The sequence below is a fragment of the Mobula hypostoma genome, chromosome 15 (assembly GCF_963921235.1).
Source record: "Mobula hypostoma chromosome 15, sMobHyp1.1, whole genome shotgun sequence".
Taxonomy (NCBI): Eukaryota; Metazoa; Chordata; class Chondrichthyes; order Myliobatiformes; family Myliobatidae; genus Mobula; species Mobula hypostoma.
Window position 1 is genome coordinate 6,020,892 of NC_086111.1, and position 22,202 is coordinate 6,043,093.

The following is a 22,202-nucleotide window of genomic DNA, read 5'->3' on the forward strand; positions in this document are numbered from 1 at the left end:
TAACTTGATACAACTTATAGTGGCCAATTAACCTCTTGGGCCTGCATGTCTCTCGGACATGGGAGAAAGCCAGAGCACCTGGAAGAAACTCACGTGGTCACGTTGAAAATACCAGATTTCACACTGGTAGCTTTGGAAGTCAGCACTGAATGCTTGCTAAAGCTAGTAACCTAGAGATCTGCTTGCACCTTTGTGTTGCCATAAATTTCTCAATGAAAGCCTTAGCAATGTATAATAATTCTGTTTTAAGTATGTACATTTCTGGGGTAAAGTAGTATTTAAAAAAATGTTCAAATGGTTTATCCTGATCTTTGGCAAACTATATTCAGGCTGATTTTAATATATTTATTCACAATTTTTGTCCTTACTTACTCATTGTTTTGCTGTATACACTGACTATCACAGAGGCCTAGACAGGCGAAAGGTTATCAGACTCCAGCGCAGGAAGCAGGAGAATGTGTCAGGTAAGAAGAAAGAAATTTGATTTAGTAATTATATTTGGTTTATATAGTACAAGTCTTAGTCACATGTAAAAAAGATATGGTAAAGTGAAAATACTTTCAAAATGAAATTAGGTTTCTAAATATCAAAAAAAATCGTAAAGGACAGTCCAGAATAAAAACTATATCCAATCAATATTTGGTGTGACCACCCTTTACCTTTAAAATTGCATCTTTTCTCTTGGGTACGCTGTTTTGCAGTTTTGTAAGAAAATTGGCTGGTAAGTTATCCCAAGCATCATGGAGAACTTACTACAGTTCTGCAGTCTTTAGATGTCTCTCCAGGTAGTCCCAGACAGCCTCAATGATCTTGAGATCATGGTACTTTGGAAGTCATACTAGCTGTTGCAGAACTCCTTGTTCTTCTATTTGCTGAAGTTCTTTATGACCTGACTGTGTCTTTGGGGTCATCTCCTGCTGCAGAATGAAGCTGTGACTGATCAGACGCCTTCCTGATGGTCATATCACAAACAAGAGAAAATCTGCAGATGTTGGAAATCAAAGTAATACACACAAAATGCACATGAAACACACATAAAACATTGGATGTTTTCTCTTTTCTGTAGTTACTCTCTGGCCTGCTGAGATCCTCTAGCATTTTGCGTGTCTCCCTGATACTATTGAGTGATGAGAATTTGCTTGCACCTGTCAGCTTTTAGGATTCCATTAATTACGACCATATCTCCAACTCCATTTGCAGAAATGCAGGCTCAAACCTGTAGGGAACCTCTGCTGTGCTTCACTGTCGGCTGTAGATACTTATCCATGTTGTACTGTCCAGCTGTTCGACAGACAAACTGCCCCCGTTTGAGCCAAAAATGTCAAAGTTTGACTTGTCTGTCCAGAGCATTTGTTGCCATTATTCAACACTCCAGTAAATGTGTTTTTGTGCATGGGTGAGTCTCTTGTCTTTGTTTCTACTTCAGAGGAATGGCTTTTTTGGCAGCAACTCTCAGATGAAGACCACTTCTGCTAAGACTTCTCTGAAATGTACAGAGGTGTACTTGAGTTCCAGTGATCTCTGTGAGTTCACATCTGGACTTCCGAATTAGAAGCAATATCAGTTTGATGTACCTCTTGTCTGCTGCATTCAGTTTCTGTGGCCGACCACGACATTTCTGGTCCTTAACCTTGCCCGTCTCTTCATGCCTCTTCAGAAGTGCTTGGACAGCTCGTCCTGAAACTCACGTCTGCTGCGAAATTTCTGTTTGGGCGAAACTCTGCTGATGCGGATTACCACCTTATGCTTTGTTGCTACACTCACTCTTGCCATGGTGTAAGAGTTGACGATTTGAAAGTTAAACACACATCTGCCATATTTTCATCTTTTTAGTTTGTTTTTTTTTGCCTAGTTTGATTCCTTTTCAACCTGTTTCTGTTTCAGTTAATCAGTTTAGTTCATTTAACCCTTGGCATTGATCATTAGCACCTGTTTGTTACCTTTGTTGAATCATCCACTGGGCTATATACCTACAAAGTAATCAGATTTTTATTGAAAATGGTCTATTACTTAATATGTTACCTTTAATGAAATACAATAAAATCTCTCTTTAATTTTTGGGAAAATTAATGTTTGGAAATTTAAAATTTGCTCTTTTCTACTGACACTTATGCAGAAGACAAAAAAATTATATTAAAACACTTGAGTGCCTAAGACTTTTGCACAGCACTGTATTTCACTATTTGCATACTTGCTAACATTTAGGGTGACTTATTTGATTTACCTGCTGTTATTTGTTTTTTTCATTTTTTATTTTAATTTTCTATTTTAAAGGAATATGACTGATTTTACTGACTTGTTAGGTATTCCATGTATCATTGTGAAAGTTAAATAAGTACAATGACTTGACTATCTTTCAACTAAAATGCGTTTGAACTTTAAAAATGCATGCATTTTTGTATAATTGAATAGTTTCCAAAGAATAAAAAGAAATCAAGTGTCAAATATTTGTAAAATATGTAATGGGAATAAAGGACATGAAATATATATAGTTGTAATGTACTCCTTAGATCCTCCAAGGAAAAAGAAGTTGTTAAAATATTGTTTTTTCAGCCCTGTTCACGAAGAAGTGGACTTGGTGGGGGGGGGGGTACTGAACATTTGAATTAAATAGAAACAGTGATGAAATGTGGTCCACTAATGTAAGGGACTAATGTCAGTCAAAGGAGTCAGGTGCAGTGATTTGGTTTGTGTACTTAATATGGACTTGCAAGCAATTTTTTCTTGCTTTCAGTTATTCTATGTGACAAATCCATAAAAATTGTATTTTTGAGCTATTTTAGGAACAGTACTCTCCATTGTTATCAGAGTGAAAAGTAATTTGTACACTAGACATTTAGTACCTTAATCTAAATGGCAGGGACTTTTGCGGTTAGATGAAACAACTAATTGATAAAACTTCTGCTGTGTTGAAATTACTGAGCGTGGATAGTTTGTCGTGACCTTTCGCACCATAACGAACCAAGATCGAGATAGTTCTGTTGGCCATTCTAAGGAAGATAAGCACATAATTTTAAATTGTTATCACCTTTTCCTCACAGTTGGAGATAGCAGTGCAACTGAAAGTGGGGATGAGGAGGTATCACCATCAACTGTATCCTATACTGCAACACAACACACACCAACTAGCATCACACTCACAGTCAACCGTGTGAAGAGAACCAAGGCAAAGAAGAGAAAGAGAAGTACAGAAAAAGCAAAAAATGCCCCCAAAGCCAAAAAGATAAAGGTAGGTGTTGTACTTCAAGTGCAAATGTAAACGTTTTAGCTGTTTTTTTTACCCCCCTAAAGTTACAAAATGATTTTGCTACAACTTGACCACGATGAAGAACCTCATCTGAAGAGATCAAAGCAAAATAAATACTTATTTACATCCAAGATTTTCACATGACGTCTGTGGACCCAAGTGTGTTCACAAATAATTGTTAGGGTAGGTTGTCTGCAAGGCAGTCTAAGGCTAGATCTGCAAATTGCTTCTAGAAGTCTTTATTTAGTGTATTTTTTAGTAACTGGCAATGCTATTTTCAAAGTAGAGATGAGATTATTAGGTATGTGCCAATTTCTGCAGGGATTTTACCCAGAACATTTGAAAAGTAATGAATTTCAAACATTTAATTTAATGTGCATACCCTACAAGGTCAACATGCAGTCAGGAGAACTACCATACAACACTTGCTACAGTGGGTTGCTTTTACATATATTAGAGTGAAAGAAATAGTTTTTATTTTGCAGACCTGCTCAGTAACGTAACAGTTATTGAGGCGTATGGTTAGTGAGAGAGGAACTGGAAAAATTATCAATGTGTACAATGCATAAAGCACAGAAATAAGATTGTGGAATATACTTCATTATATTCCACTAAGTAGGTTTTAATGGTTAGCTGCTACGTCTGTTAACTTAGTAATTTTGTTGAGAATTAATTTAAAATTTTCTAATTCTAATGAAAAACCTTTAACTTGAAACATTAGTTCTTTCTGTTTCCACAGATGCTGCCTGAACTGCTAAACGTATCCAATGTTACTGTTTTGATTTTAAATTGGAAGTAATTTATTATGAAGGACCTAGGGAATATCTGTTGGGCATGAACATTTGTTTGAGACAAGAGTGTGGCTTGGTATGAAAGAAAAGCCATGTTTTTTTAGTAGATATCACTGCTTTGTTTCAAAAGTTTGCCAACATTTTAGAAATCTTTGTGGGTGTGAGGAGATTTACTGGATGCAGAAAATGCTGACTGATTGTTTTTTTCCAATTTCACTGTAACTTCTCTGATTGTTCTTTTGTAGGCCTTTCGAGAAGGTTCCAGAAGATCTATGAGGATGAAGGTATGGATAGAGAAAAATTTATGCATTTATATTTCTGTTTTTATTTTAAATTGGAAGTGATTTATTATGAAGGACCTAGAGAATGTCCGTTGGGCATAAACCTTTGTTTGAGACAAGAATGGGGCTTCAGGGCTCCTTACTCCCTGTATACCCATGACTGTGTCACCACCCACAGCTCTAATCTGCTAATTGAATTTACTAAAGACACTACATTATCTCAAACAATAACGAGGTGACCTACAGGGAAGAAGTCATCTTTCTGACACAATGGTGTCAAGAAAACAACCTCTCCCTCAATGTCGCAAAAAACAAAGGAGCTGGTTGTCGATTACAGGAGGAATGGAGATGGGCTAGCCCCTATTGACATCAGTAGATCTGGGGTTGAGAGGGTAAACAGCTTTAAGTTCCTCGGCATCCACATCACCGAGGACCTCACGTGGTTTGTACACACGAGCTGTGTGGTGAAAAAGACACAATAGCGCCTCTTTCACCTCAGACGGTTGAGGAAGTTTGGTATGGGCCCCCAAATCCTAAGAACTTTCTACAGGGCACAACTGAGAGCATCCTGACTGGCTGCATCACTGCTTGGTATGGGAACTGTACTTCCCTTAATCGCAGGATTCTGTAGAGAGTGGTGCGGACGGCCCAGCGCATCTGTAGTTGTGAACTTCCCATGATTCAGGACATTAACAAAGACAGGTGTGTAAAAAGGGCCCGTGTGATCATTGGGAACCTGACTCACCCCAACCACAATCTATTCCAACTGCTACCATCCGGGAAACAGTATGCAGCATAAAAGCCAGGACCAACAGGCTCTGGGACAGCTTCTTCCACCAGGCCATCAGACTGATTAACTCACGCTGATTTGAGTGTATTTCTATGTTACATTGACTGTTCTATTTATTATAAATTATTATAAATTGCTATGACTGCACATTGCACATTTAGACAGAGGCGTAACATAAAGATTTTTACTCATGTTTGTGAAGGATGTAAGAAATAAATTTGCTGTTCAGAATCAAAATTGGTTTCTTATTACTGACATGTGTCATGAAATTTGTTGTTTTATGGCCATAGTACAATAGAAGACATAAATTAAGGTAAGTTACAAAAATAAGGGTGTAAAAGAGGAATAGTGAGGTAGTATTCATGGGTTCATGAACAGTTCAGAAATCTGATGGCAGAGAGGATGAAATTGTTTCTGAAACATTGCGTTTATCTTGAAAATGACATGTTAGCAGAGTAATTGTCCGATTTAGTTCTCTTTTCAGCAGTAGTGCTGGTCCACTTCTCGTTCACATATGTAACATGCCATTTTACATTTCCTGCTCGATTTTTGTTTTGAATATATGAACAAAGAGCACGTGATTCAGTGTTTTTTATTCATTTATTTTGAATGTAAACATGTAATGCCCTAGGTAAGGTTTCTGCTGCTGTGCTGTGAAGTGTTTTCATTTTAGCAGTTTTCTGTATAAGCAGTGTGTCCTGTTAGTATTAGTGTTTTGGCTTTGGCTGAAGATAAGGAGCCAATCGGGATAGTCTTGGTACGTGTTGTAACTTTCTACCCAGTGGAACATCTGAGAGTGCTGGGCAGAAGATTTCTGAAGGACAGTAGTCTGGTCTGGTATTTTTTGGAAGCTGCAGAGCGGGACATAAGGGAAGATGCTGCAGAATCCCATCTGAAGAAGTGTCCCTGTTGTAAGAAGTTCTTTGTGCAGATGAATGGTTCCAAGGAGGAAGGGCCAATACTCCTGAGAGAGCTAGTTCATTTGAGATGGTCTTCGAGGGAAATTCGGACAGTGGCAGGTGCCTTCATGCAGACCGTGGGTTCAGCATGTGAGTAAAGCGATACACTTGACTACTCCAGGAATGAGCTGCAATGTTTATATTCACATTTAGACTGGTTTAACTGTAATGGGCCCTTCTAATTTTATTTTGTTTTTTGTAACTGTTTGTTAAAGCTTAAAATTTGGTGAATATGTTCCCTTGTAATCTTAGGCTGGTGCACCATCTGTTAATTTTCTGGCGAATGATAGCTTTGCATGGAGCTGGAACATCCAGCCTTTCCTGTTTAGTTGAACCAGATCATACCAACCCTAGACGTATATTGCATATGAATTCTCACCACTGAGTCGCATGGCTGTTAGCAGATTTAGTTAAATATTTACCATTCACTCCATTCGGTGCCTTGAGATATGGGGGCTTAGTACTGATGAGTACCTGTATGTTGTTGAAACTGGAGCTTTCAGAAGCAGATGTTGGAGTAGCTGAGACCATTGGTACATTAGTGTTGGCCTACCCAGATCCGGTCGAAAAAGGTGAAGCTTTCGTTTTGGTGGGAACAAATACCTCCATTGTGAGAAAGTTCATGGGAGATGGCAAAAAGAGAGATGGAGAGAATTTTTTGAAACCCTGTCTGTTCACCCAGTGTTCAGAGCTGCTTTTGGGAAGGTGCAAGTTCCTCCTAAGCATGGTGATGTGCACAAACGAGGAACTGTGTGGCACACCCAGTCCAAGCCCTTCATGTTGTTCTGGGGAAGTAGCCAGAGTGATGGGAAACGTCAAATTCCCCAAGTGCCTGATACCCAGGCCCTCCTGGTGAATGCTGCAGAGGATCACGGAGAAGAGTCACGCTAACCTGCTGGAGTGCTGGTGAGCCGTGAACTGCAAAAACCTTCGGCTGCCCATGCAATCAGGATGACTGTGATTGTCGGGAATACCTTGGAGAGAGACGTTACCCACAGATGTGGGATGCAGATGGCACGTCTCTTCCCTGTGATGGTATGTCTAGTTTTTTGGTGAGAAAACTGGGAGAGACAGTTTTTATGATCGGGAAAATTAACAGCAAAGTCATTCAATTTTAGTTGCTCCCTGGTATCTGAGGAATGGAAAAGGAGACTAACAGAGAAGACGTTGAAGCTCAAAGATGTCTTTTCTTTTCTTTTTAAATCTTTTTATTGAATAAGTATACAAAAAGGTAAGCCATATAGGCACTAATACATTGTTAGAATATAATAAAATTACAGAAGATATTAATACAAAAAAAAACTACAATGTAATTTAAACATAACATACCAAGGTAACATAATAGTATACTAATTTTTATATATATATCAATAGAGAAAAGGGAAACCCCCCCCCCCAAAAAAAACCCACCGTGCAACTGACTAAAAGCAAAGCAAAGCAATGGGCTAACTTGAAACCAAACAGAGTTAAAAAACTTAAAATCACGTCCTCAATCCCGACCTCCATTAAAAACAGTAAAAAAAAAACAAGAAGGGTATATATTACATTAAATGAAAATATTGAATAAAAGATCTCCAGGTCTGTTCAAATTTAAATGAGGAGTCATAAAGATTGCTTCTAATTTTCTCCAAATTCAAGCGTAATATCGTCTGAGAAAACCAAAAAAAGGTAGTTGGAGCATTAAGCTCTTTCCAATGTTGTAAGATACATCTTTTCGCCATTAAAGTAAGAAATGCAATCATTCTACGGGCTGAAGGGGAAAGATTACTGGAAATTTTAGGTAATCCAAAGATAGCAGTAATAGGGTGAGGAGAGATATCTATATTCAATACCTTGGAGATAATATTAAAAATGTCTCTCCAAAAAGTTTCCAGAGTAGGGCAAGACCAAAACATATGAGTTAAAGAGGCTATCTGCCCCGGACATCTATCACAAAAAGGATTAATATGAGAATAAAAGTGTGCTAACTTATCTTTGGACATATGTGCTCTATGAACAACTTTAAATTGAATTAAGGAATGTTTAGCACAGATAGAGGAAGTATTGACTAATTGTAAAATCTGCCCCCAGTCATCCACGGAAATGATAAACCCCAATTCCTGTTCCCAATCTACCCTAATCTTATCAAATGGAGCTTTCCTAAGTTTCATAATAATATTATAAGTCATAGCCGATGCACCTTTCTGACATGGATTAAGGTTAATTATAGTATCTAAAATGTATGTAGGAGGAGGCATTGGAAAGGAAGAAAGTATAGTACTTAGGAAATTTCTAACTTGTAGATATCTAAAAAAATGTATTCTTGATAAGTTGTATTTATTAGATAATTGTTCAAAAGACATAAGGGAACCATCTAAAAATAAATCCAAAAACTGTGAAATTCCCTTAGTCTTCCAAATTTGAAAAGCATGATCCGTAAAAGAGGGAGGAAAAAATGTTACCTAAAATAGGAATCACTAACCCAAATTGATTAAGATCAAAAAATTTTCTGAATTGAAACCAAATACGTAAGGTATATTTAACTATTGGGTTAGACACCTGTTTAAGGCGTTTCAAATCAAAAAGAAGAGAGGAACCTAAAATAGAGCCAAGTGTATAACCCTGAACAGATTGTAATTCCAATGCTACCCATTTAGGAATGGATAGTATATCCTGGTCAAGTAACCAGAATTTCATATGTCGAATATTAATTGCCCAATAAGATGTCTTTTCTACTGACGAGTTTGATGTAGGTTGCTCCAGGAGTACTCGTCCCACTATTAGAGTGATGGAGGACACCCCTTTCAGAGAGAGGTCTCGATGGTTGGCACCAACGGTAGTTAAAGATGTTCAACAGCACCTGCTGAAGCTGAAGGAATCTGGAATTATTACTGAGTTGAGAACACTCAGTGTGTCACCTGTGGTGGTGGTGAGGAGGAAGAATGTGAAGGTATGAGTGTGTGTTGATTATCAAACACTGAACAAACGTGCTGTCCCTGACCAATATACTGTTCCATGGATCAAGGTTGCTCTGGCCTGCCAGGTGGAGCAAAATGGTTCAGTTTATTGGGTGTTGGGAGTGGGTATTATCAGATACTCATGAGTAAAATTGATAACGAGAAGATGGCTTTCATATGTCCACTTGCATTCTTTCGGTTTGAAAGAATGCCTCAGGCATATCAGGGTCACCAGCTACTTTCCAAAGTGTCATGGAGAAGACTGTTGGGGACATGGACTTGTTTGAGGTACTGATGTACTTGTACTCTTAGTGTTTGGATCAGCACTGGAGGAGCATGAGACAAGGCTACTGAAGATGTTGGAGTCCCTGAAAGCTGAAGGTTTAAAACTGTCACTGGACAAGTGTGAGTGCTGTAAGAAGTCAGTAAGCTATACTGGTCACATTGCACATCGTCCCTCAGGATGGAGTGTCTATGCTTTGTCTATGTCTATGAATGTCTATGTCTATGTTAGGCTAAAGGAATCAGGGGTATGGAGGGAAGGCTGGTACAGGGTTCTGAGTTGGATGATCAGCCATGATCATACTGAATGGCAGTGCAGGCTCGAAGGGCCGATTGGCCTACTCCTGCACCTATTTTCTATGTTTCTATGTTTTCATCCAAAATAGTGGCGGTAACCACATGGCCAAGGTCCAAGAATATGAGTGCCCTGCACTCATTCCTCTGAATACAAAGCAGTTGCACGCCTTGAGTCCTGAGGAATTGGCAGCAGCCCGGCAAGATGACCCTTGTATAGGTGTCATTTGGTCATCTGTTGTCAAAGGGGATACAGCCCAAGTTGAGAAGACAAAACACCCTACCATACCATTCCCTACTGATGAGGAAATAGGACAAACTAGAATTGAGAAACAAAGTGTTTTATTTTACAGGGTCATTCCTCCTCCAGACAGACCTCGGCATTCCCAGTTGGCTTTGCCTGAGAAGTACTGGAGGATTGTACTAAAGTCACTTCATGATGACTCGGGTCATTTGGTGTTTGATAAGATCTATGGATTGGTCCGAGATCAGTTCTTTTGACTCCGAATAAAGTTTGAGATTGAAGAGCACTAAAATGTGCATCCAATTGTATTCGGAGGAAGATGCTGCCCATAAGATTTGCTCCAATATCTCATTTATAAAGTATGGGACCACTTAATTTAGTGTGCATGGATTTCCTTTCTATCGAGCCTGATTCTAGTAACGTTGCAGATGTCTTTGTTGTCATAAATCACTACCTGAGATGTGCTTAATTCTTCTTCACAAAGGATCAGAGAGCATCCACAGTTGCCAAAATGCTACAGGAGAAATATTTTGTTAATTATGGCAAGAACGATATACAGTGATTAAGGAAAGGGTTTTGAGAGTTGGTCCATATGTGAGTTACTGAGCGTGCTTGGTGTCAAGAAGTCAAGGACCACGACATATCACCTTCAAAGTGATCCTCAGCCTGAAAGGTTCAACCGGACATTGCTGGATATACTTGGAACCCTGGATGCCAACAAAAAGAACAAGTGAAGTCACTTTATTGGGCATTACACTGCAACAACTGTACACAGGATGAAGTTACTGGCTACTGACCATACTATTTGATGTTTGGACGTGAAAGGAGATGTGTGTGACATGAGGAAAGAACCATAAAAAGCTTATGAACTGGCAGTTTCTGCTACCAGGCAAAACCAAGGAAACTAGGAGATGTGATCAGAAGATAGGTTCTCTCAACTGATGCCTGGAGATGGAGTTTAAGCAATTTGGGGCTATTAGGGAAGCATTAATTGGCCAACCTCTGGGTTTCGACACCATACCTAGCGGAGAGCCGAATGCCAAATTTGCTAGTTTTCTGTATGAAGCCAGAGGATGGAAATAGTCCTGTCAAAATTTTCCATCAGAATCACCTTGTACCCTTGGGGCAGGAAGTGCTTGATGACCCAGAGCTTGACACAGAATCTACAACTAGTAGGAAAACTCTGCACAGGAGGAGGAGAACAGAAAGGCAACAGGCGGAAAATAGTGTGATTTCAGTGGAAAGGCCTGAAGAGGGACCAACCACTGAGTGCTGTACAGACTCAGTAAATGAGGAAATGGGAGTGTGTTATGCTTTGCCTTGCGCAAACTCCCTAAGAATTGATGAGAAGATGTTTGAATCTTGCAGCCCTGACTCAGATATGGCGGGGAGGACTAGCAGTGGACAGTCAAATGTGATATAGACAGTGAGGGGAACCCAGTCTCCAGTAAAATTGGGATGAAGCTGAACTCAGTCAGGTGGCAGGGGACCTGAGTGATAGAAGGCAGCCACTAGTAGACAGGAATGGTCACAAGGAGTGGCTGAAGCCGAAGATGAGATAAGGAGGTCTTCGAGAATCAGGAGACCCCAGATGGGCAGGCACTGGGGAAACAGTGTTGCGTATGTTACTTCCACTTAAAAATGGATTGGGGGTCCTGGAATCTCAAAATTCATTTGAATACTGTGTTATTAATTATGGTTTAATAAGATCCAAAGGCATGAGGACGTGGCTGTCTTTGGTGGGAGGAGAATGTAATGCCCTGTCTGAGGTTTTTATTTCAGCAGTTTTCTGTAAAATCAGTATGTCCTGCTAGTATGTGTGTTTTGGCTTCAGTTAAAGATAAAGGAGCAATGTTATCCTACTTAGGAACATAGTGTCAGCCAATCGCGGTTGTCTTGGTACATATAATAACTTTCTGCCCAGTGGTACATCTGAGAGTACTGGGTGGAAGCAGATTTTTTGAAGGACTGTAGTCTGATTTAGGTTGTTTTTTTGGTGGAAGCTGCGGATCGAGGGACAAGGGAAGATGCCACAGAATGTCATTTGAAGGAGAGTCCCCGTTGTAAGAAGTGCTTTGTGTAGATGAATGGCTCCAAAGAGGAAGGATCAATACTTCTGAGAGAGCCAGTTCATTTGAGATGGTCTTTGAGGGAAATTCATACTGTGACAGGTACCTTCAAGCAGACTGTGGGTTCAGCACGTGAGTAAGGCAATACACCAGAAATAAGCTCCAAATCTTATGCCCTTCTAAATTTCTTCTCTTTTCCTGTAAAATTGAAAATTTGGTAAATATTTATTTTGTAGTTTTATGCTGGAGTGCGATATGTTAATTTTCTGGTCAATGATAACTTTGCAGGGAGCAGTATTTACACAGGATTCACTAGAATTCGTCTTGCTCCCCGAAACATCCAGTTTCCAGTTTGGTTGAACCCCAAATCATACCAACCCTAGACGTATGTTACTTATGAAAGGTGGCCTCACCGCTGAGTCATGTGGCTGGTAGCAGAGTTAGTTAATCAGCCAAGTTTCTATACCAGCCCAGTAAGGGGATTGCACACATTCACTCCTGAAAACTGCTACAGCCAATTCTCATTGGCAATATTTTTAACAAAGTTTGTCTTCTACTATCTTGAATGCAGGAGCCATCTGTGCATTGTTTTACAGTATTAAATTAGGACAAGGAATAAGACTGTTGAATGAAGAGCATAATTATAGAAAATAATTGCTACCCACTGTAGATGCTACCATGTTTCTCCAGTGGGTGGCTCAGTGACATAGCAGTTAGTGCGACGTTATGACAGCTTGGGGCATCGGAGTTGGGAGTTAAATTCTGAGTCAGTCTGTGTGTCCTCCCCGTGGAATGCGTGGGTTTTCTTCAAGTGTTCCAGCTTCCTGCCACTATTCAGTGAAGTACTGGATTGCAGGTTAATTGGTAATTGCAAATTGCCCCGTGATTACTCTAAGGTTAAATCGGGGTTGCTGGATGGTGCAGCTCAAAGAGCGGGAAGGGCCTATTCCACACTGTATCTCAATAAATAATACATTATATCTCAGTGAAAACTATTTAAAACAGAGGACGTATAGGTCTGTGAAAAATGTAGCTACAGATTAACTGGCAAAGACAAAAGAGCTAAGTAACTTTTCTAGTGCCACTGTTTTCTGTGGTTTATTCTCACTTCAATGAGCAGTCTGATTTAGTTGTAGCTGGTAGATCTTTTACCAATGGAAAAGTATTTCAGTAGATGTCTTGTGTTGCATCATATAGTGGAAATGGCTTTAAGAAGGGGAAATTTAAAATATGATTTGACTGTGAAACTGCCACCACTGTTTGCATATTAAAAGGGCAATATTCTAGAAGCAGGTTTAAGTAGAGTTAAGAGAATTTCTTGTTTACCCTTTTCAGCAGGTGGTTAAGTTTAGTTTGGTTATTTTCTGATTCCTTTTAAATTAGAATTCATTGTCAGAAGCGCATGCATTGGATGAAAATACTGCAGAAGGATGGGAGAACAGGATTCGACTCTGGACTGATCAATATGAGGAATCTTTTGCAAATCAGTACAGTGCAGATGTACAAAACCTCCTGGAACTGCATCGGTTAACAATGAAAGACTCTGTGGGTAAAAACGTTATGCTGGACACTATTAACAAAACGGAATTGGCCTGCAACAACACAATTCTCGGCTCTCAGATGCAGGTAAGAACAGGGGTCAGACAATCTACATGGTATAGTAGTGTAGTGGTCAGCAGCACTGCCCTACAGGTGACTCGGATTCAATTCCTACAGTTGCATGTAAGGAGTTTGTATGTTCTCCTGTGACTACGTGAGTTTCATTGGATACTCCGGTTTCCTTCAGTAGTCCAAAGACATTGCAGTTGGATAATTGGTCATCGTAGATTGTCTTGTGATTAAGCAAGGGCTGATTGGAGGTTTCTGGTGGCTCATAGGCTGGAAGAGACTATTCCGTGCTGTATGTCAATCAATTAAGGCTATCTCTTGTAGATATTCCTGAAGTATTTTCCATTTTAACTTAATAACATTTTGTAAGAAAAAGTGACAATATATTAACTTTGCTTTCTTCCATTTTTCAACTTGTGTTTTGTGTTGTAAAAGGTTGTTAAGCCATCAGGCCTCACAGCATCACCAGGAAAATAGTAGTTTAGTTGCTTGAATGTTATTTTCCTTCACTTGACAGCTACAGCTTGGTAAAGTCACAAGAGTTCAGCGGCATCGCAAAATTTTGAGAGCAGCCAGAGACCTAACACCAGACATACTCATTATTGAATACCGTGGAAAGGTGATGCTGCGGCAACAGTTTGAAGTCAATGGTCATTTCTTTAAAAGGTAGGACAGTATAAAATTTGAGTAACATGCTGCTGACGTAAAAGTAACTGCGTAGGTTTTACCTTCTTAACTTAGTCAGTTGGAGAATCCTGCATTAATTTATGTTTCAAAGATCTTGTTAACTGTGACCCCTTAATTTTCTTGTCATATTTGTTGCATTATGTTGGGTTGCACATTGGTTAATAATGTTTACTATTTGCTTAATGTCATTAGTTTCTCATTTGAAATTGTAGTAATGCTAAAAATACAATTGATACGATTAGCAAATAGAGACGGGATCAAATATGACTGATCTTCTTGACTTCCCTTCAATTCAATATACTATCAATATATATCTCACTTATATAGAACAATCTCTTGGATAAATAGGCTGTAATTCTGACAATGACACTTTGTCGCCTTGGATTACAGACCCTATCCTTTTGTACTCTTCTACTCAAAATTCAATGAGGTGGAGATGTGCGTTGATGCCCGAACGTTTGGGAATGATGCTCGTTTCATTAGACGGTCGTGTGCCCCCAATGCTGAGGTCAGTATTTTCTAATTATCTGTGCTTTTATTTAATTTTATGCTTCTATGGTAATCATCACTTAAAATCATTAAGGAGAAATAGGTAAATATTATCTATGGCCTTTGTGAAAACATGGATAGAAAATTCTGACATTCCTAGATACTAGCACATCAAGTTTAAGTTCATGTTTAATTGTCATTCAACCATACATGAATACCCATGAATCCAGCCAAATGAAAGTGTTCCTCCAGGGCCAAGGTGCAAAACACAGTGCCAACAGTCATACACAGCACATGGTACATATAGCACATAAAAGATAGCAGAAAACATGTATGTACTCTTTAAAAAATTATATATATTATAGCCAAAGTTCCTGAATGATATGTCCTGTAAATTGATGGCACATGAGTGTTATTGACAAGAACAAACAGTTTTCAGTAGTGTGCAGACAAATGTATGCATGCAATCCTGCTTGTCATTCATTCGATCAAACACTGGAAGGCATCACTGATGGGAGGGACCAGCCTCCAATCTAGCATGGATGCCACACCTCACCGCCTTCAGCGTTTCCTTCCTGGTCTGCTGCAACAGTCAAGCTAGTGGCTTGAAGCCTGTTCCTCATTATGTCTGAGGCCGTACAGCTTCCCCATCGTCTGTCTCATCAGTAAACAAGGAAAATATATATGATGTGTTGGGGCTACTTCATAAAAATGTTCGGTTAGGGTTATAGTTTGACCTGTACATTTGATTCAATGATTTGGTATTTATGATAACTTGTGTATTACGCTACCATTTTGCATTGAATGGGGCATAATTAAATGCATTCTAACATAATTTTAATGTTCAAGAAATATATATTCTGTTTCTAATGAATAGTTTGAATCTGTAATTGAGCAATAGCACTGTGTAAAATCTTAGCAAGTTTAGAGAAAAGTAGAAAACTTGATGATGGAAGAGGATGAACTGACTACTGAGAATGGATCTAAAAGTTGATACTTACAGCTGCGGATTCTGCAGGGAGTGCTCATGGAGTGAAGTTGTCTTTGGCTTTGCTCCATTCCCGTTACCTTTTTTTAACTTATGATCTCCCTTACTTAACTAATTTTTACCTACACTAGAAGATTTATTTTATTCTACTGATCTTTTCTTGAACTGTAACTGTGAAATCTGAAGAAATGAGCAAAGAAATAAGTACAAGATCCAAAACAAAAGACGGGAAGGATTCCGATGGGAACGGAGGAAAAAGAAAAGGTGATCCTAAGCAAACGGAGCTATCTTATGAAAATATGATGAAGCTTTTAAATGAAAAATTTGATGAACAACATCAAAGTTTAACTGAAAAATTTGAACAACGATGTCAAAGTTTTAAAGAAGACTTAAAGTCAATCACAGACTCTCTGAAATTGCTGGATTGTGAAGTTAAGCAACATCGAAGTAAAATTACTGAACTAGAAACTAAATCTCAGAAGAGAGATTTAAAGATCGAGAAATTGGAGCAGAATTTAGCTTCGACCACTAAACAACTGGAACATTTTAAATCCAAGATTATTGATCTTGAAAATCGATCTAGAAGACAGAACTTACGTATAATTGGTCTCCCTGAGGATGTTGAGGATGGAGACCCTTCAATATTCTTTTCTCAACTTTTAAAGGATGTGTTTAGTTCTGTATTTCCCAATGATCCTCCATTGCTCAACCGCGCCCACCGTATACCACGTCCAAAATTGGTATTCGCCAAATCTAGACCGAGGCCAGTTATTCTCTGCTTCCATTATGTTAGCGTTAAAGAACCACTTATCTGTATTGCCCGCCGGCAAGGTATGATCAAATATTGACAACATTTATTCTGATTGGTTCAAGACTACAGTCCTGAAGTGATGAAGGCATGACTGGCTTTAAACCTTTGATGTCGGAATGCTATCAAAAAAATTTCAGACCGGCCTTATTGTACCCTGCACGTCTAAGAATTTCTCTTTCGGACGGATCTCGTGATGTCATCCATTCCACAAGTGCAGCTCGAAGTTTTGTGGATGAGCACTACCTATCCGATACGGATACCATCCTTTAATTAATGTTTCGCGTTTTCAGCATCGGCTCTTTTCTCAGGGGCTTTTTTTTTAAAAAAGCCTCCAATTATCGTATGAAGAAGGTCTTTTATAAGTTCAAGATTTTTGTCTGTGGTTAGTAATGTAGGTATTTTTTCATAACTCATCTGAACTTTTTTTTCCGGCGGGTGATTTTACTTAACTAGATAATTTTTAGCTATTTGATTTCTGACATAGTCATCAATGATCTGATGGTAAATTTTGACTGTATGGAGGAACATTTTCTTTATTTTTGGTTTTGTATAATTAAAATGGCGGGTTGTTTCCCCTTTCTCATAATTTCCTTTGTTCTTTCTATATATGCCATTTTCTTAGGTTTCTTCTTCCCATAATTCCTCTCTTTTTTTGAAGCGACATTTCCAATTACTTTTGTTTGTAATTGACTAATCATATGTATTGGCGCTAACTTTTTTTCTCGTGTATTTTAGAACTCACAATATGTAGATTATTATAGTACAGTATTTAATTTTTTTATTGGATTTTAGGGGGTTTTCTTTATAACATATATTTTTGGAGTTGTCTCTTGCAGAAATGGAGTTAGATTTAGTGTTAGTTCTTTTTTCAGCCTTCTCTGGCTTAGTTCGGGGATTTCAGGGGTGGAGGGTGGGGGCGTTCTCTTTTTCCTTATTTATTAATTTTTTCTATTGGGCTGATTTAGTACTACAAAGATGTCTGCAGTGTCGTGATATCTGGTTCCGCTCTGAATATTTATTCCTCTTCCGATCTCATGAGTTCACATTATGGTTAACTTTATATACCAGAGGGTCAATGTTAAGTTATGGCTCACATTATTAATTTTGTCTCTTGGAATACAAATGGTTTAAACCATCCAATAAAACGGAAAAAGATTTTTAAAGTATTCCAAAGACTGAATGCTCACATTATTTTTGCACAAGAAACTCATGTAAGGAAAGAGGATAAAACATTTCTTTAAGCTTTGGAAAGAATAACAGTACCACTCGAATTCCCAAGCTAAAGTGAAAGGAGTTTCAATTTTTATAGATCCCTCAAATTACATTTACTCATCAAGACATTATCTCAGATCCTAGTGGTAGATTTTTGTTAATTACTGGGTTACTTCTTAATAAAAAAGTTGCTATGGTTAACGTTTATGCCCCAAATGTGGATTATCCTGAATTTTTTAAGCACCTATTAACTTCCTTTCCTAACTTAAACGAGTATATGTTGATAATGAGCGGTGATTTTAACTTATGTTTAAATCCCATGGTGGATAGATCCATATCTAGTCCGGCTCTACCGAACAAGTTGGCTACTCTTATCAACTCTTTTATGATTGATTCTGGAATTTCAGAAATTTGGAGATTTCTACACCCTGAGGATAAAGAGTTTTCATTCTTCTCACATGTTTATCATTCTTATTCTCAAATTGACTACTTTTTTATTGACTCTCGTTTAATTCCATCTGTAATTGATTGCAAATATGACATTATCGCCATTTCACATCATGCTCCAATGAAACTTTCTATTAAGTTAATGGATACTTCTTTTACTAATAGACAATGGCTATTTAATTCTAATTTGTTTCATGATCTGGACTCTGTTAAGTTTATGAAGGAACAGATTGATTTCTTTTTTTTCAATTAATATTACGGAAGAAATTTCCAACGGAACAGTATGGGATGCTTTTAAAGCTTCTATCCGTGGACAGATTATTTCCTATTCTGTTGGTTTGAAAAAACATATTAAGAATGAAATACTTCTGTTGGTTGATAAAATTAAAGAATTGATAAGAAATATTCTATTGCTCCTAGCAAGGAGCTTTATAAACAGAGAGTTGAACTCCAAATGGAACACAGTTTATTATTAACATCTTTGATTGAAAATCAATTAATGAAAACTAGAAGTGAGTTTTACATTCATAGTGATAAATCGGGTAAATTATTAGCTAATCAATTGAAAACTACTTTGGTTAAATGTCAAATTATTAAGATCGGTAAATATGGTGATACTTTGGCAGTTGATCATGATGAGATAAACAAAACTTCTCAAGAATTTTATACCTCTTTATACCATTCTGATTTTCCTCATGATTCTAACATCATGCACGACTCTTTGTGAAAATTGAACTTTCCGAAATTATCACTCGAAGATTGTTCAACATTAGAAACTCCAATTCAATGAATTCCGGCAAAGCACCTGGTCTTCAATTCTTTTTCCCCTATTCTGTCTCCTTGGTTGTCTAGAATATTCAGAGAAGCAATCAGATTAGGTAAATTACTACAATCATTTTATGGAGCTTCTATTTCTTTAATTCTTACAAAGAATAAAGGTCCTATTGATTGTGCATCATATAGACTGTTATCTTTTTTGAACATAGATTCAAAAATTTTCTCTAAAATTTTAGCAACTAGGTTAGAGAAGGTATTACCTCAAGTTATCTCTGTGGACCAAACAGGATTTATTAAAAATTGTTATTCCTGTTTTAATATCAGGAGGTTAATGAATATTGTTTGTACTCCTTCACTTAACACTCCGGAATGTATTATTTCATTAGGTGCTGAGAAAGCTTTGGATAGAATTGAATGGTTATGTTTATTTAGTGTGTTCGAAAAATTCAATTTTACTCTGATATTTATACCTTGGATTGAATTGATATATCATACCCCTGTAGCTTCGGTCTGTACTAATAATCAAAGATTTCCTTTTTTTGTTTATCTTGGGGTACTAGGTAGGGATGCCCTCTTAGTCCATTATTATTTGATATTGCCCTTGAACCTTTAGCAATTGCCATCCAAGACTCGCCTAATATTTTTGGTATTACCTGTGGAAATGAAATACATAAATTATCATTATATGCAGGTGATTTGTTATTATATATCTCTAATCCAGGGAAATCGATTCCAGTTATTTTATCTTTGTTGGCTCAATTTAGTAACTTTTCTGGTTATAAGTTGAACCTTAATAAGAGTGAACTATTTCCCCTAAATAAGCAGGTTTCTATTTATGGATGTCTACCATTTAAATTGGTTACTGACTCTTTTACATATTTAGGGGTTAAAATCAGGAAAAAGCAAAAAGATTTATTTAAAGCTAATTTTTTTACCTTTAATTGATCAGATTAAACTTTTGTTTACTAAATGGTCACCAATGTCTCTGTCATTGATTGGTAGGATCAGTGCTATCAAGATGATTATTTTGTCTAAACTTTTATATGTATTTTTTATATGTATTTCAAACAGTTATCAATTTTTATTCCAAAATCCTTTTTTGATAATGTTGATTCAAAAATTTCCTCATATGTATGGCAGAACAAAAACCCTAGGTTAGGTAAAAGACATTTACAGAAATCTAAATGGGGGGGGGCGCGGGGGCGGGTAGCTCTCCCGAATCTTAGATTTCACTATTGGGCAATTAGCATTCGATATTTAAAATTTTGGTCGTGGGACTTGGATGTAATTTCAAGTCCACATTGGGTAAATCTTGAATGTAATTCTTTACAAGGGTTTTCACTGGGTTCTATTTTTGGGACTTCGCTTTCCTTTACTCTTTCTAAATTGTATAAACAAATGGATAACCCAATAAACATACCTTACATATATGGTTTCAATTTCGAAAACTTTTTGGGTTGAATCAATTTATTTTAGCAAGTCCTATTATATCTAATTTATTTTTTTCAACCCTTCACTATGGATCAAGCATATTTAGATTGGAAAATCAAAGGTATAGTGCGATTTTGTGATTTACTTTCGGATAATTGTTTTATGTCCTTTGAACAGTTATCTAAGAATATAATCTGCCTAGATCTCAATTTTTTAGATATTTACAGGTTAGACATTTTTAAAATACTGTTTCTCCTAACTTTCCAAATTTATATTCAATGGATATTTTGGAAAAAATTTTAGATTTAAATCCTTTTCAGAAAGGTGTTATAGCAATTATTTATAATACAATTATGAATATATGTCCTGATGTATCTAATAAAGTTAAGACTGATTGGGAAAGAGAACTTAAGATCACTGTACCGATTGAAAAATGGGGGAAAAAAACTCTTCAATTAGTTAATTCATCCTCTATATGTGCTAAGCATGCGTTGATACAGTTTAAAGTAGTGCACAGGGCTCATATGTCTAAAGATAAATTATCTTGTTATTACTCTTATATAAATCCTGTATGTGATAGATGTCATTCCGAGATGGCTTCTTTAACTCGTATGTTTTGGTTATATCCTTTGTTGAAAAAATATTGGAAAGATAGTTTTGATATTATCTCAACTGTTTTGAATATTGACTTACAACCTCACCCAATTAATGCCGTTTTCGGGTTACCAATGATAGAATCAAGTCATTTAACCTCTTCAGCTCGTCGGATGATTACATTTCTTACATTAATGGCTAGAAGATCCATTTTGCTGAATTGGAAAGATTAATCCTCCCACCACATTTCCTTGGTTCTCTCAAACTATGTTGTGTTTAAATTTGGAAAAAAATCTGAAGTGTTGTTTATGATCCCTTTATTAAATTCGAAAAGACTTGGAGGCCATTTATTCAACATTTTCATAGGATGTAATTTGACCTTTTCCAAACTTATTCTATTTCTTTGTAATATATGTTGAGAGGAACGGAGTCGACGACACTAATGGTTCCTTTGTTTTATGATGTTACATAACAGCCCATGTCTTCATGTCTTTTTTTTTCAGTTTAGTTGATTAACACTGTTTAGGTTAGTTTTTTTTGGGGGGGGATATATATATTCTTTTCCTCCTTCATGGTTTTTTTCAGATACTTTTCTTTGTTTTATATTGTTGATATGTATCCTGTATGATTGGGAGATTTAACATTTAAGTGTCAACTGGCTTTATAATTAACTATGCCAATTATAACAATGTATTCCCAATAACTTTGTACCATTACTATGCTATGTTTATTATTATGAAACTAACAAAAAGATTGAAGAAGATATTTACAGCTGCACTTGTGGCTCGAGTTAAAATGGTAAATGAGTGCTACAGATTGTAGTTAAAGTTTGAAAGTTACTAGTTCATTTCATTTTGCATTTTGGGGAATTTTTCCCAACTGGATTGCAGGACTGTGGCAGGATTAATCCAGAACAGTCATTCGAAACAACTGTAAAACCATATAAATAATCTTTTTTTAAAGTTCATTATTTGTGATTTTTATGGTGTTGTATGTTTATATAATTATATATGCCAGGTGTTATAGACAGATGACTTTGATATTTGCATAGAACTGATGAGTTTAAATTTGTTTTTTTCTGCCATGTGGAGTGGATTTCTTGAGGATTTTCTCTAATCCAAAAGTGAGGCAGTATAGCAACAATGTTTTGTATTAACAAAAATATGGCCTTCATCCACCTGCCTTACTTGATTTCTATTTCTTTGCTCAAGGAGGCCTTTGTTATGTTGATATGATTGCTCAGCTGTACATAAAAATGTGAATTC

The 22,202-nt window shown here is 37.1% G+C and overlaps 1 protein-coding gene across 11 annotated transcripts in view; it reads left to right on the plus strand.

Annotated features, from left to right (window-relative positions):
• Positions 1 to 22,202, plus strand: part of setd5 (SET domain containing 5) — a 200,808-nt gene that overhangs the window by 80,609 nt on the left and 97,997 nt on the right. For all 11 annotated transcript variants that reach the window (XM_063067677.1, XM_063067674.1, XM_063067676.1 and 8 more), the window contains 6 exons: positions 406 to 464; positions 3,042 to 3,229; positions 4,284 to 4,322; positions 13,277 to 13,519; positions 14,019 to 14,167; positions 14,579 to 14,696. In XM_063067677.1, coding sequence (XP_062923747.1) covers positions 406 to 464; positions 3,042 to 3,229; positions 4,284 to 4,322; positions 13,277 to 13,519; positions 14,019 to 14,167; positions 14,579 to 14,696 — 796 coding nt within the window. The remainder of the gene's footprint in view (positions 1 to 405; positions 465 to 3,041; positions 3,230 to 4,283; positions 4,323 to 13,276; positions 13,520 to 14,018; positions 14,168 to 14,578; positions 14,697 to 22,202) is intronic.